Raw genomic sequence first — 15,852 nt, 5'->3', positions numbered from 1 at the left:
CATTATATCTTCAACATCTGGTTTACTTTCATTCAGTTTAGTTCACCTTTGGCCCCTGTCGCCCTGGAAATCCTGGCAGTCCCGGTACTCCCAGTTTACCCTAAAAAGAGAGGCAGCATGACTCCTAATACATGTTGTGCAATATGAGTTAGGATTATTCACTGATACTTTTACTGATCAGCTATGATTTGCTCTGTACCTTCTCTCCGGGAATACCAATAAGTCCAGCCTCCCCCTGGGGACCCAACTGGCCTTTGGGACCTTCAGGTCCATCTTCGCCTCGAGACCCTGGTGCTCCATTGTCCCCAACATCCCCCTTTGCCCCCATCTCCCCCTTGGCCCCTGGAAAACCATCCTCTCCCTGCAGGCACAGCAAAGGAGAGGAGACAGGAAGACAAAGGAATGTCCAGATAATTTAACAGACAGCCTAAACAGATGGTTCTGGAACAAATACCTTGTATACTGTATTTTAGAACAAATTGCGCTGTTTCTCTGTCTTTGTTACCTTCTCTCCTTTGCTGCCCTTTAAACCTCTGAGCCCATCTGCTCCCTGTCAAACAGGAAGATAGACAACAAAGCTGGAAGTCAACAAGTAAAGAGAGAACACATGATACAATGTCACAGTTGGCTGTTCCTGACTTTAGCTTATGGTGAAATCCAATGTGGAAGAATAATACATTTTGAGTACGCTGACAAATCCTGATCAGTCACAATAGTAAAAACTGATTCCTCTCGCAGCACATGTACAATCTGTTTTTAAAGCTGGTGTGCTGGAAGCAAAAATAGGAGAAAATGGTGAGGACCTGAGTCACTCATAGGGTGAAACTGAGATGACTGGGTCAGAGCATCTCTGTAGCAGCAGGTCTTGTGGCGTGTTCCCAGCATGCACTCCTTTATACCTTCCAAATGTGTTCCAGGAAGGGACAAACTGGGAACCGGCGATTGAGTCATCAGCGCCCATGGCACATAAATGCACACGTAGAGCTACAGTAGTACAAACTGCAACAAAAACACGTTGCTGGCTCTGACAGAAAGGTGACAGAACATGCAATGCATCACAGCTTACAGAGCTGCATAAACCTTTCAGAGAACCCGTGCTGACCCCTCTCCACTGCTACAATGGGCACTTGAGCGTTGTTCACCTGGGGCAGCGATGGCAGCAGGAAGCAATGTTTTGCTCGGAAACCTTGGCGTTCATGTGGATATTACTTTGGCGAGTACCACTTCCCTGTACATGGTTAGAGACCACATACACACTTTCATGGCAGATGTATTCCCTAATAACAATGGCTTCTTTAAACAGGGTAATGCTTCCTGCTACAGATTATTCAGGAATAGACTGAGGAACATCACAAAGTGTTCACTCTGTGTTTATCATTAGTTATTATTAATCTCTGGCTCTCTTCCACAGAGTGTCTTTTGTCCTGTCTGCCTCCCCATCTGTTGTTACATAGGGCCTGCTCCTGCTGGAGGTTTCTCCCTGTTAAAAGGAAGTTTTTCCTTCCCACTGTCGTTAAGCACGTGCTCGTATCTGATTGGGGTTTTCTGTCATTGTAGGGTCTTTACCTTAAAACAGTGGTTCTTAACCTTGTTGGAGGTACCGAACCCCACCAGATTCATATGCGCATTCACTGAACCCCTCTTTACTGAAAAATAAAATATGATTTTTTTTTTTTCAAATTGAAGACATAGATCTGTTTTTTACTGGTGCACAAAATGAGCCGTGCATGTCACGGCGGAAGCTCTGCCGAACCCCTGAGACCGACTCACCGATCCCCTAGGGTTAGATCGAACCCAGGTTAAGAACCTCTGCCTTAAAATATATAACGTGCCTTGACACAACAGTTGGGATCAAGTTGAATTGATTTCAAATTCTTTAGACCTCAGTGGGATTTTTCTCTCTGACAACCCACTCGCAAGTTACAAGACTTAGTGGTCAGAGAAGTCCATGCTTTGATGAGTCTGATTTGGACCTGCACTATATCAGGCGTGCAGTTTTGATATTGTGGATATTGTATGCTATAAATTCACTGAATTGTAAAAATGTTTTCTTTTTAGAACTTCATATATCTTCACAGAGAAGTTTCCTCTGTCAGTGCTGCTGTAGTGTCAGTTGATACTGGTATCATGTGGTTACATACACATAAGATTAACCCTACTAACTGGAAACCTCACTCTGCCTTTTAACATATCCAGAAATTAATGGATTCATATATCCATATATCTCCAAACCAGGTTGCATTTTCTACCTTAACTCCTCGTTGCCCAGGGTATCCAACAGGCCCTTGGACACCTGGAGGACCCTAGAAATGAGCATATTCACATATTATAGTCAGTTGTAATACCATGAAAACAACATAAATCCTCAGAGACAACAAACTTACTGGCAGTCCTTTTTCCCCCGGGGTACCTTCTCGTCCAGGGTGACCCTGTAGACAAGACGATGTGTGAAGTTGAGGGAGTGCATCATGTCACAAGCGATCACAAAAGTAAAGAAATACAAGTGTGCATTTACTGACTGGGGGCCCGTCATTTCCTGGCAAGCCTCTCATCCCCTTCTTCCCTTGAGGACCCTGTGAGACAAAGATGAGTCAGTCAACTGAGATTCTCTTTGCTCTGAGGAAAGAATCCAAGTAAAAGACTCTCACTTTTTCTCCTGGCAGCCCTACTAACCCCTGAGGACCAGGAAAACCCTGGAGCAGAGACAGAGGATTAGTATTTCCTTAGATACATGTATGCAGCTGAGTTACATTTGTGAGTGTATGTTCACTGCTTTTACAATGATTCCAGGGTTGCCCTGCTGTCCGGGTGCTCCTACTTCTCCTGGCGGTCCCTGTCACAGAGGAGACATGATGTCATCAGAACAGATCAACATAGATCTGGGGTCTTCAGCGTTTATATTACTTACTATATTTCCCTTTGAACCCTGAGCCCCATCAATTCCTCGAATGCCCTGTGAGAAGAAAAAGGATGGCGGTTAAAGAAGGAGACTACATTTTTTTTATATCCTCAAATCTACTTATGTGGCCTCTAACCAAAATATTTAAAGCACATGAGGTTTTTGTTCAGAATAATAGGACTCTGGTTAAAGACGTGCATTGTTTTGTGGGCCAACTGTGAGCTGCTACTTCCTGTGTAAGATAATTCCTTTGCATGAGGTGTACTTTCTGCCACCAACTTTCTCTGTCGTATGAACTCTTTACTCCTACAAAAAAAATAATGTCTGAGTAAACAAAGAAGCCATGCAGCTGCCATTGTTTAGATTTCTCTGGAACTATAAGCTGAAACATTATCAGATTAAGTCCTAAGTGAAAAAGAGAACTGAAAAAATGAAACAAACATTTTACATATTTAAATATTTTGATAAATATTTGCTGATTTGTTTCTATTCTTTTTTTCTAATTCATTTGTTGAGGAAAATGAGCAAAAATCACATGTTTGTGTGAGGAAAACATACAATACAGTCCATAAGTATTCGAACAATCGCTTAAAAAAATCAAAAAAATCGAGATGGGATTGAAGGTCGGACTTTTAGCTTTAAGCTTTAAAGTATAGCATTAACTGTTCAGGAATAAGGCTTTTTCTTTTTCATAAAATCCCATTTTCAGAGGCTATTTCAGCAAAATTTTGTGTTTCCTCCCTTGAGATGCCCTCAGAGCTGTGCAGACTCTTTTAGATGTTGTGTGTCTCTTACCTGGCTTTCCTCTTCTTGAGTATAACCCCTGGTTTTCACCTTGTAAAGGTGATTCATTTACATCCTTGATAATGTTCCTAGTTGGCTTTCTTTACCAAGGAAAAGAATTTAGCAATCCACTTCAGTTGTCTTCCATGGTCTCAGGTTTCAAGTCTTTTGATGTCGATGAGGTGGTCAGTGCATTCCTACATTTTAAGAATCTACCAGATTGTTGGTTTGGTTATCTCTGATAGGCTTATTTTGATTTTTCATCCTTCTTGACTTGCATCAACATTTCTTTGGGCCTTATATCGAGAATTCCAGTGAACGACTACCAAGAAAAGATGAACAACGCTGGGAACCCACTCCTGTCATGAGCTTAACTTGTCATGGCTAACTGAGGGAACAGGACTCACGGCCATAAGGCTGCTTGTCACTCAACTGTCCAGTAACTTTTGAGCATGTGAAAATGGTGGACTGTGTATAAAAATAGCTGTTATTCATAAACAGTTGTAACCCCTGAATTAAAGACAAAAGGCTGCACTTCAATCAGATCTCGATTGTTTTTAACATCCACTGTGGTGGTGTGCAGAGGTAAAACTATTGCTTGTGAAGCAATAAGCTACAATTAAACACTTCAGGTAACTTTTGATCAGTCCTGCACATTGTTTTAGAGGCATTTTTGTCCTTTTCTTTGTACAAAACAGCTTCAGACTGGATTTACTCACATAAACTGTGCACGTCAGGTCTGTCGACAGCATTTCTAACACTTTTGCTCTTGCACTGAACTCTGTCGATAGCTGTTCTTAAATTTTGTCCATCTGTATACAGTCTGTTCTTTAGAGATGGTTCTATAACCAATTCCAGCTTGATCAGCATCAACACCTTTCTGTCTGGAGTCCTCCTGCTCACACCTGGTTGTCATCCCATGTGAATCTAATTTCAACTTCCAGTGTACTCGTAATAGTAGAAGTGTCCCTTTCACTGATATGTAATATTCGATGGCGTTATAATCTAATGATATTTCAGGTCATTATTAGAATTTTTAAGTGTCCTTCAGCTGTAAGGAGGAGGGTGTATTTCCCCTACATTTGTTTTTCTAAAGCTTGTTACATAAAACCCCTGGGACTGGAAACAATTTAAAAATGATCAACTGCACCACTGGTTTAGGTATACCACCTTTCTTGCTTGAGGCTTTTAAAGCGTAATGAACCAACATCAATGAATATATTTAAACAAAGCAAAGAGCATTGTTGGATGCCGACAAGCGTGAACGTGTGTTGCTACAAGTGCAAACAGACGTTACACAAAATGAAACGGCTTCAGGCCAGCAAACAGTCTCTTTCTCAGATAAGAATTACATAACACAATGTTAACAAATGGAGAAGGGGTGCAACTTTGTGATTAGGTATTATCTCCTGCAATTATCTGATAGTTACACCACAGCTGGATTCATGCAGCTGATGTAAAAGAGGGTTTTTTTCATGGCTAAACACAGAGTTGGCACAGAGCTGTAATCACTCTTATCTTACATTGTCTGTTGTTGTTAGCTGTAGATCTTAATGTGTGAAAAGGAGGTGCATTAAAAAGGATAAGGTTCACACTCACTTGCATGCCTGGGGGACCGGGCCGACCTCTGGGGCCAGTCATACCTCTGGGTCCCTGAAACACAGATCAGTTAATATAAATAAGATAATGTAGCATGCAGTAGAGATTGTGCACCATCCTGCAGCCACATTTTAGCACCGCTTTCTGTTGCAAACTTAAGTCTCAAACTGACTGGTTCTTACATAGCACTCAAAGTGCTTACGTCATTCGTACGAGCCCTTTTTTTTTAATCTAACGTTAATACACACTCACAACCTAAGGTTAATTTTATTTTAATCACACAAATCGACAAGAGCTGCAATGGTAAAGAGCAAACTGCCTCCCGGACATAAACAATTGCATCATACTACTAACACTATGTCAGTTCTTTGCAAGTATCTGCACAAACAGCATGTTAACACAAAGCTATCCCAGAACCCAAAGTGAAGCTGAGTGTGTGTTCATTTCAGTCCAGCCTAAAGTTCAACAAGTAACAAAGGCAGTGATGAGCAGTCAGGCCTGTAGCCTGTGTTTCTACCTGTTCATGAATCACTGTGGAGATCGCTTTAAAGTGACTTTGGGCTAGTTTTCATCTTTGTTTTCAGTTTTCAGCTTTGTGTTTGTACGTGAACACTAACAGAAAGATCACGTGTGTCTTCATTAGGACGGCGATTTGTGTCGGTGTTGATAATTATGTGACGGTGTGTTCCAGGTCATGTTACCGAGAAAGTAATCTACTTTCTCCAGTGAGTAATTAAGTAGCATACTTTATTACATTTAAGAAAAGTTTAAAAAAATGTGTAATACATCACTCACTGACTCCAAAACTGGCAAATGGTCTAACTGAATATGCTGAATGGCACTAAGGTGTGTTTTTGTAAACACTCACAGCATCACCTGGTTGTCCTCTCGGCCCAAGTGGCCCCTGAGAACCCTGTTTTTTAAAAAAAAGCAAACATGAATAACCATAAATAGAAGCACCTGCACACATAAAATACACCTACAACTGCCACGACCTCTCACCTTTTCTCCCAGCTCTCCAGGAGGACCTACAGGGCCTGGCTTCCCTCTGTCGCCCTGAGAAATTACACACATGGGAGCTGACAAGTGCTATTCAGAGTTATCTACTTAACAGGAACTTTTTCAGCCACATAACTTACGTTATGCCCTTTGTCTCCAGGGAGACCAGGCAAGCCATCAAATCCCCTGTCTCCCTTAAAGAAAGATGAAAAGGAGAAAGTTAATGTCTCAGTTTAAGGAGACGCAAAAGTGAGGTGTGACTGGAACTTTAGCTCACCTTTGCTCCAGTCTCCCCTATTTCACCACGACCCCCGTCTGCACCTGCTCGACCCTAAAAAACACACACAGACCCAGACATGGTAATAGTTTAGTCACAGAAATAACTACTTTAAATCCATGCTTATAACAGTTTCAACAATAAAAACTGTAGTAAGTATTCACACCCGTTTCCCAAGTCGCCCATTCTGACCGGAGATACCTGGCTGTCCTGGAGGGCCCTACAGGAAAAATAAAATCATCAAAGGAACGAGATCCAGGTGATATGTTGCCAGTGGTGAATTGTGTTAACAAACACAGTTTAACTGGTGCTCCAGTGTGTTTAAACTAACTTACTGGTGGTCCCATCTCACCAGTGGCTCCCTTCAGCCCAGAGGGGCCTGGTACACCCTGAGAAAAGAACATATTGATATTATTGACGTATTTATTTAATAGTAAGAATTTTTTTAAAAATTGCAAATTGCAAATATATATTTAAAAAAACAAAAAAAAATGGAAATTGGAAGTGTTTTTTTAGGAAGAATACACACAGACAAATGAATGTTTCAGTTACATAAGCAACCACTCAACCTTTTAAATGCACATATGCACATACTACATGAATCAAATCTATGTTTATGCACTCTCGTATACCAGGTTACAGGCGAAAAATGTGAACGATAGGTGCTATCGTATGCTGCAGATATTCACATAAATATATTTAATACATATTACAAGGTCACACAATCGTCACTGCATAGGTCATTAATGGTTAAATATAAGAGATGCACTCAGATTCTAGCCCTAAGGGCCTAAACCTGCATTCTTTTTGATCTCCAGCAGAGGGCGACTCAACTGGTTGTAAAGACTTCCAGTTGTATAGACATCTATGGAAAAAACGGCCCCTGATTCTGCTCTAGGTGACTTCAGTAAATGTTTTTCTTGCTTAGTTTATGAGCTCAGTTTCATGATTTTGGTCATAGGGAAGACAACATGGAGTAGATTTTGTGAATTAAGGTCATCTTTAGATTATCCAGGATATGCTCACTGCCCAACGACTTGTCAATCACAAGTCTGCAAACTTTCGTAAATTACTCCCTATGTCCTGCAAATGCTTCATCTGCCAAGTACTGTGTGAGAAATAACTTTTAAAATCCTCTGGGCTGCCAGAGTTTACATAAATAATGAGGGATGCACTCACCAGTGGCCCAGGTCTTCCCCTGAGGCCGAGTGGCCCTGGAGGTCCCTTCATAGCCAGCTAGGAGACAAAGAAGAACCAGTATAGAAGAGATAGTCTGGTTTTAATAATCTTCAGAGCTATATATAAGCTACACTTCTGAGTAAGCTGTATGTGCAGCATGCAACCAGTTGTATACCTTGGTCTGCTGCAGGATGGCCTGAGCTTGTGCTTCTTGTGCAGAAACCACAGAACCTGTCTTTGGATCGCCACCTGAGTGGAACTGCACACAGAGGCAAAGACACACACACAGTTGAGCGGACATGATACTCACAAGTTAAACTAAATACTCCTCCCAGTGGCCACTGCATTGCACTGCTGCTCTGGTCTTGCATAAGAAGGTGCAGATGGAAGGCATTTTGAAGCCAGAATAAATAAGCTGTAAAATGTTTCATTGTTTTATGATTCTGACAGCAACATGAATGCTATGCTGTGGACCTCGCAGCCACCAGATCTCAGTGCAAGTGATTAATTTTTAAAGAGATCAGTAAAATAAATGATCACCCTCAATCACCTGATTTGACACAGAAACTGCACCAAATATATTTTGCTGTAAACAAAAACATGCACTATAAAGCTTTCAGAGGCAAACAGATCGATCATTTCTGTAACTACCTCCAAACAACCCATTCCTCTGGCATTACTGGCATTCAAACATTCCCATTTGCCCTAAGGCTTTGTTGAAGGTTAACAGGACCAAATAACTGCTGCAGCAACATTAATGCAGCTTGTTAGCCTCGGGCAACGCTGTGCTATCTTTGTCTTACCGGTATAAGCATGATGTTTCCTGGGGGACCTGGTATCCCATCAACACCATTAAGGCCTGGCCGCCCCGGAGGACCCTGACAGGAGAGATATGAGAACGTTTATGGAGACTTGTCGATGTGTGGAGCACTCAGCCATTCACTCAGCATACAGAGGGCAGTCCTCACCGGCTCTCCAGCGTCTCCTCGAGGTCCCACCGGTCCCGTGACTCCAGGTGGCCCCGGCTCTCCCTGCAAACACACAGATAAGCAGTCAGCAAGTCACTATGACTGAATCTATTTAATTCAAATAATTAAAACTTTTGTTCTTTTTCTTAAATAGTGAATGAAATTGTGTTTCATGTTATATCTCATGCAGTGAGCATTGCTAACCTCGGGCCCTGGAGGTCCATAGGGTCCTGTGATTTGTGTTCCCTAAAATTTCACATGAAAAAAAGTTTTTACATTCAGGTTATTTTGGTAAAATACAACCACTCAAACCAGTTAAAACAGGATTTGTATGCACGCTATACCTGATACCTAAGCAGATATTAGTTAACAACAGCAAATATATATATATGTATATATATAAAAAAAACACCCAGCACGCCCCTGCGGGCGGTTTATCCTTCAAGCTTGGGTCCTCTACCAGAGGCCTGGGAGCTTGAGGGTCCTGCGCAGTATCTTAGCTGTTCCCAGGACTGCGCTCTTCTGGACAGAGATCTCCGATGTTGTTCCCGGGATCTGCTGGAGCCACTCGCCTATCTTGGGAGTCACCGCACCTAGTGCTCCGATTACCACGGGGACCACCGTTACCTTCACCCTCCACATCCTCTCGAGCTCTTCTCTGAGCCCTTGGTATTTCTCCAGCTTCTTGTGTTCCTTCTTCCTGATATTGCTGTCATTCGGAACCGCTACATCGATCACTACGGCCGTCTTCTTCTGTTTGTCTACCACCACTATGTCCGGTTGGTTAGCCACCACCATTTTGTCCGTCTGTATCTGGAAGTCCCACAGGATCTTAGCTCGGTCATTCTCCACCACCCTTGGGGGCATCTCCCATTTTGACCTCGGGACTTCCAGGTTATACTCGGCACAGATGTTCCTGTACACTATGCCGGCCACTTGGTTATGGCGTTCCATGTATGCCTTGCCTGCTAGCATCTTGCACCCTGCTGTTATGTGCTGGATTGTCTCTGGGGCATCTTTACACAGCCTGCACCTGGGGTCTTGCCTGGTGTGATAGACCCCAGCCTCTATGGATCTTGGGCTCAGAGCTTGTTCTTGTGCTGCCATGATTAGTGCCTCTGTGCTGTCTTTCAGTCCAGCTTTGTCCAGCCACTGGTAGGATTTCTGGATATCAGCCACCTCCTCTATCTGCCGGTGGTACATACCGTGCAGGGGCCTGTCCTTCCATGATGGTTCCTCGTCTCCCTCCTCTTTCTTGGGTTTCTGCTGCCTGAGGTATTCACTGAGCACTCTGTCAGTTGGGGCCATCTTCCCAATGTATTCTTGGATGTTCGTTGTCTCATCCTGGACTGTGGTGCTGACACTCACCAGTCCCCGGCCCCCTTCCTTCCGCTTAGCGTACAGCCTCAGGGTGCTGGACTTGGGGTGAAACCCTCCATGCATGGTAAGGAGCTTTCTTGTCTTTATGTCAGTGGCTTCTATCTCCTCCTTTGGCCAGCCTATTACCCCAGCAGGGTACCTGATCACGGGCAGGGCGTACGTGTTGATGGCCCGGATCTTGTTCGGGCCATCAACACATATACATATATATATATCTATATATATATCTATATCTATATATATATATATATATATATATATATATATATATATATATATATATATATGTATATGTGTTGATGGCCCGATATGTGTTGATGGCCTGCTTTTATATATATATATATATATATATATATATATATATATATATATATATATATATATATATATATATATATATATATATATATATATATCAACAAGGTCCGCGTCAGGTGCTGAGGAACCAGGTTACCCTGACGAAAAGTGGGCTACTGGAACAAGAAGGCATCGGTGGGCAAGAGACGAAAAACCAAGGGCTCAGAGAAGAGCTCATGAGGATGTGGAGGGTGAAGGTATCGGTGGTCCCCGTGGTAATTATAAATCTTGCAACGAGCTTAGCTTCTGTCTTGCTAGCTTGCGCTGCGCTCACTGGATCTGCACTCGACAGTGCAGCCTAGGCGGAGTAGTCGAACGCAGATCCACTGAGCTCTCAACACAGACAGCATGTCAGAAGAAAAATTGATAAAAATAAATTCAAAATTTTGTATCATTCGATACATATGCATACCGAACCGAAGGCACTGTACCAAACGGTTCAATACCAATACGAGTATTGTTGCACCCCTAATATATATATATATGTATATATACATATATATATATATATATATGGCCAAGCGGCTCCTATAGGTGTGCAGGACTCGACTACGGACTTTATTCAGATGCCAGTCTGTCACTGCTCACACACCTGCATCTGATCCAAAACTCTACAGCTCAGCTGTTAAAAGGCACACATGAGACCACATATCACCCACTGACTTTCTTGCATTTGCTCCCAGTTAGTTTTAGAATAGATTTTAAGATTTTATTGTTTAGTTTAAAGAGTTTTCTGTCTCATTCTCTTGTGTCAGTTTCCCCCAGCTTTCCCTGGGTATTGTATCGTATTTGCTGTTTACTTTCTAGTCTCACATCCTGTTTTATCTTGGTAGTTATTTGTCTTTGGTGTCTGATGTCTAATTTTGCTTTCCCCCGCGTATTGTCCTCTGTGACTATTTGTACCTGTGCCTTGTTGCCCTCCTGTGTCCAGTCGTCTACAGTCAGTCTTTGTCTGACCATCTGTTAATCCTTCCAGCATTTTTTAACTTGCCACTGGTCAGTTATCTCACCTATTCTTGCATCCCTTCAATGACTTTTAGCGAAATTCAGAATCGACTTTAAAATTCTGCCGTTTCATATAAAGCTCTACATGAACAGGTCGCTGCTTATATAGCAGAGCTTCTGAAACCTTATCACAGCAGCTGGCCTCTCATCTCCTAGCCAGGTCTAAAACATGTAATAGACACGCCAGTCCACTGAGTCGGTTTTACGTTGTGGAGAGGCAAACTGTGAAATGGACACGAATGCAGAAGTTGCAGTACCAGCAAGGGGAGATAATATCTTTAAGGCAAAGAATTCAGTAGTGAACAAAACAAGGTGATTAACAGGGCCGTTAATCACCAGAAATTATCAAGTGCTTTAGAGACAGGTGCATTTGCATTTACAACAAAAAACTGTTTAAAAGTATATGAAATACATGAAAAACTGAGAGGTGTGTTTTATGTTGTTAACTCGTTATTGTGGAAAGTAAAAGTCACAGTGTTTTAATGGTCATTAAAAAGTGTTCAGAATGTGTAAACTGATGAAGTATCATCTCTTATCTTACCGCTCCCAAATACCCTGGCTCTCCTTTCTGTCCTTTCTCTGGTATATCCTGACAAGAAGAGTGAGCATGATTATTGCAGATGACTGCAAGGCAAGTTTTCTGTATGTTTCCATGTAAAATTGGATAAATGTGTTGATGGTACCTGTCCGTTAATGGAGAATTCCCGCTCTCTCTCCGCAGGTCCATAGCGGTCATCATATTCTTCCTCATACTCATACTCGTTCACGTGGTGGTAGTTTGTCGTGTTGTCGTAGTCTTCGTACTCTATGATCTATCCGACAGACACGCGCAGATACAAACGGTGAAGGACAGAAAAAAGCAGATGGAGCACAAAGAGACACAGCAGGTCTGAGCTTGTGATGCTGTTCATGCTGCACAATCTCACCTCGTACTCTGTGACGTTTGGACTGGCAGTCACCGTGGAAACATAGGAGTCATCATAGAGGTCGCTGAAGTCAAACTCTTCGTACTCTTCGACCACGTGTTTCTTTGGCGGTCTCTCCACCTAAAGCGTACAATAGAATCAAAATAGATAAAACATTTGAGGCCTTTTAGGACATAACGGATGTTTAAACTTCCTCTCCCAGCCTGTCACGACAACTCTAAAAAAGGTGCAGCGTACTCCAGTTTTTTAGTGGTGCCCTAATTCCATGTGTTCTATTGGCTTCCTGGTTGCATTTCTAGTGGTGCTACATTAAAAACAAACTGAACCCAGTAAAACAGGATTCTTTCCGTGTGTTTTGAACTTGAAGCCAATGGGAAGAGGAAGAAGATTTGAAGCCTTTCCCAGAAGTGTGGTCCGTTGGCAGACGGACCCTGGCGAGCTACTCTGAACCACAAGAGCCTGGTAATGTGCTTCACTACAAGCACAGGAAGAAACAGAGAAGGAGATAAAATGTAAGAGTGGGAGAACTGGTAGCATTTATGACTTTATTTTAAGATACAAGGGAAATAAACAGCCCCGTGGTGCTTCTCAAAATGCAGCTACAATAAGAGGCATGAGTGCGTGTGTGGGAGAAAAAAATTTATTACAGACTGGCAACTAAAACAGTGTGAGCTAATGATCTTTCCCTCCACACAGTGAACATATTTTCATAGCTTTTAATTTATGACACCTAGAGGATTTCAGAGAAGAGAAATATGACCAGCATAGTGTAATTAAACCATTCGTCTTTTTCGTCTAAAATGCCCATAAATACTGGTAAAAGTTTCCCTGCCGCTTGTAACCTTGGGGGGACACCTTTAATTTTAAAATGACAGAGCAGATTTACAGCATTCAACACCTGAGATGCCTCACGGTTGTGTGTGCCTGTGAACCTCGCCGCTCATTTCCCTTCCTTCTCTCTGACTCACCGTTAAGGAGGACTTACCTCTTCGGCCTTTGTTAATATGCTGTTGTAGGGTAAAGGTTTGTCACAGTCTGGGATGTAGTCCTGACAGTACGTCTCCGCTGCTCTGGGGTCGTCGATGATCAGTAGCTGCTGGATGTCTCCCTGTGTCCCAGAAACACACACCAAGCTGAACTCGGAAAAGTCTGTGACTCCACTTTAGCTGTCAGGAATGCACGTTAAGGATGCCATTACTTGTAATCACTGAAAAATATCAGTGGCCCATCCACGTGTCTGTAACATCTCTATCTTCTGTGTTCATTTAGACGGATCAAAGTGACTTAACGGGCTGTTTTTATCGCCGCTCCGCACGTAATCGTCTCCAGAGCTTCAGTCTCAAATGGAGCCAGTTAAGACAGACACAAGCTCTTTCTTCTTCTCTCTGTTTTACACATGTACACACACATTAACGGATGGCGAGTCCAAGCCAAACACGCCTGGGAGTTGTTCACTTAAGCAGCTGGACCACCTGACAAAGCAAAGGTTACAGTTTGCACATTATGCATCTATGTCAAAACGACCGCAGATGCTTTTAAAGTGTGCACAGATTTGTTTATTTTAATGGCTTATTCGTCTTTTGCAATATCCACAAATATTAATAAATACACCAGTAAATAATATTAAGAAAATACGCTGTTCAAGAACTTAAACTGCACTGCATCCACCCACACAACCACTGGAGGGCGATGCAACTGGGAAAAGGCTCGATTCATTTCTCACTATTTGACTGACAAATCAAACAAGCGGCAACAAGCAGAGACACCTCCTCACCGCACACAAAGACCTTATTGTGGGTCCTAATCGTTTGTTTGGTTTTTTTTTGCATGTTTTTATAGTTTTTATCAAAGACAAATGAGCTTCTGGCTTTACTAAATACACTGGAAAAAAACCCAAAAAGACATTTCCATGGTGACCCTGAGAGCTCAAATGCACTGCAACTTGAGAAAAGAAAAATGCTGCAAAAGCACGCAAAACATATCTGAAGATGAATAAAACATAATGGAAGTAGGAAATCTCACTAAACGCAACTGAGTAAGGAATTGATTCAACCTCCACTGTTTCTTGTGCTTTTGCAGCATTTTCCTATTTGTTGGTGGGGGTTTTTAAGTTGCGGTGAGTTTGGCCTCTATGGGCCACCGTACATCACAATTAGCAATGACCTTCGCCACGGCTCACTTGACATGTCACTTGTAACCCCCTCCGTGTCACCGATCTACCTCAAACACATCTTCATCCAGCAGCCGTGTTCCAAACACGGTAACACCCTCAGTGCTGACGTGGGGGTCGTGACCTCTGAGCAGGTCAAGGGTGTTCAGCTTCTCACAGTCCAGGTAGAGAGTCACTGACTGCCCATCCACACTGTAGGCTATTCTGTGCCAACTAGTAACAAAGAGAGAAGAAAGTTACTCTATCCAAAGCTCCTGCTGGTTGAGAAGGTGTGCCTGTAAGCACAGAGAAAGATCTGAGCATATTTTCAATTCAATTCAATTCAATTTTATTTATATAGCACAAAATCACAACAACAGTCACCTCAAGGCGCTTTATATTGTAAGGTAGACCCTGCAATACAGACAAAAAACCCAACAATCATACGACCCCCTATGAGCAAGCACTTTGGCGACAGTGGGAAGGAAAAACTCCCTTTTAACAGGAAGAAACTTCGAGCAGAACCAGGCTCAGGGAGGGGCGGCATCTGCTGTGACCAGTTTGGGTGAGAGAAGGAAGAATGAAGCCTAAACAGTAACAGATTCACATATGATGTTTTTACTAACATTAATAGTCTCTTTTCCCCCCTCATATTAATACTACTAAATGCTTCTTAAAAATTCTACTCCTCTGTTCATTGTTAGGTTCTTCTCTCCTGGGACTAAAGACAAAAAGCACATGCACATGCATGTATTACCACACGTTATCTGCATTAAACAAATGAATAAAGAAAGAAATAAGAACACAGAATCGTCATCATGGGTGGCTGTGTATGTGTGTAGTTACCCACTTGCCATCAGCCAGGTTGACCTTCCTAAAAGTGGGGTAAAGGTCTGGAGGGGGTTGGCCCTCATGGTCCTCATACAGGAATACAGGAGAACGGCCGATCTCTATGCCCAGCTGCTGTGTGCCCTGACAGATGCAGACACAGAGACCAGAAGGAAAACATGTCATGTTCATGAAATGATCATAAGAAAGAAAGACCTCCAAGATTTCCTTATATTTGATATGCACACAGGAATGCATGGATTTGTTTCCTGCAGCCATCATAGGATGCAACCAACCAGAAAAAAGCAGGTTTTAGGTTTGGGGCCTTTTTATTTTTGTAACTGCAGCATAAAAATCTGCTGGAGAGAGCTAATGTGCTCACATTCTTCCAGCTAGCATAAACTCATTTAAATTAGATTAGTCCAAAATTATAATTTTGACAAAAATGATCTTTATCAGAGATGACCAAACTCCCATTCTGATGACAAGCTGTGTTTCAGGTG

The 15,852-nt window shown here is 42.4% G+C and overlaps 1 protein-coding gene across 1 annotated transcript in view; it reads right to left on the bottom strand.

The window, feature by feature from the left end:
• The window catches only part of LOC101466016 (uncharacterized), a 47,363-nt gene that overhangs the window by 18,422 nt on the left and 13,089 nt on the right, over window positions 1-15,852 (bottom strand). Inside the window, exons 4-30 of the mRNA XM_004569006.3 lie at window positions 15,372-15,493; window positions 14,593-14,755; window positions 13,358-13,480; window positions 12,373-12,492; window positions 12,130-12,258; window positions 11,988-12,035; window positions 8,909-8,950; window positions 8,705-8,767; window positions 8,540-8,614; window positions 7,912-7,995; window positions 7,737-7,793; window positions 6,893-6,946; window positions 6,724-6,777; window positions 6,558-6,611; window positions 6,421-6,474; window positions 6,284-6,337; window positions 6,150-6,194; window positions 5,282-5,335; window positions 2,909-2,953; window positions 2,780-2,833; window positions 2,649-2,693; window positions 2,520-2,573; window positions 2,385-2,429; window positions 2,250-2,303; window positions 506-550; window positions 200-361; window positions 47-100 (exon numbers count right to left, since the gene is read on the bottom strand). Of these exons, the coding sequence (XP_004569063.3) occupies window positions 47-100; window positions 200-361; window positions 506-550; window positions 2,250-2,303; window positions 2,385-2,429; window positions 2,520-2,573; window positions 2,649-2,693; window positions 2,780-2,833; window positions 2,909-2,953; window positions 5,282-5,335; window positions 6,150-6,194; window positions 6,284-6,337; window positions 6,421-6,474; window positions 6,558-6,611; window positions 6,724-6,777; window positions 6,893-6,946; window positions 7,737-7,793; window positions 7,912-7,995; window positions 8,540-8,614; window positions 8,705-8,767; window positions 8,909-8,950; window positions 11,988-12,035; window positions 12,130-12,258; window positions 12,373-12,492; window positions 13,358-13,480; window positions 14,593-14,755; window positions 15,372-15,493 (1,953 nt within the window). The remainder of the gene's footprint in view (window positions 1-46; window positions 101-199; window positions 362-505; window positions 551-2,249; window positions 2,304-2,384; window positions 2,430-2,519; window positions 2,574-2,648; window positions 2,694-2,779; window positions 2,834-2,908; window positions 2,954-5,281; window positions 5,336-6,149; window positions 6,195-6,283; window positions 6,338-6,420; window positions 6,475-6,557; window positions 6,612-6,723; window positions 6,778-6,892; window positions 6,947-7,736; window positions 7,794-7,911; window positions 7,996-8,539; window positions 8,615-8,704; window positions 8,768-8,908; window positions 8,951-11,987; window positions 12,036-12,129; window positions 12,259-12,372; window positions 12,493-13,357; window positions 13,481-14,592; window positions 14,756-15,371; window positions 15,494-15,852) is intronic.

This window comes from Maylandia zebra, linkage group LG6 (genome assembly GCF_041146795.1).
Source record: "Maylandia zebra isolate NMK-2024a linkage group LG6, Mzebra_GT3a, whole genome shotgun sequence".
Classification (NCBI taxonomy): domain Eukaryota; kingdom Metazoa; phylum Chordata; class Actinopteri; order Cichliformes; family Cichlidae; genus Maylandia; species Maylandia zebra.
The sequence above is the reverse complement of the archived record's forward strand: the minus strand, read 5'-3'. Positions and strand labels throughout refer to the sequence as shown.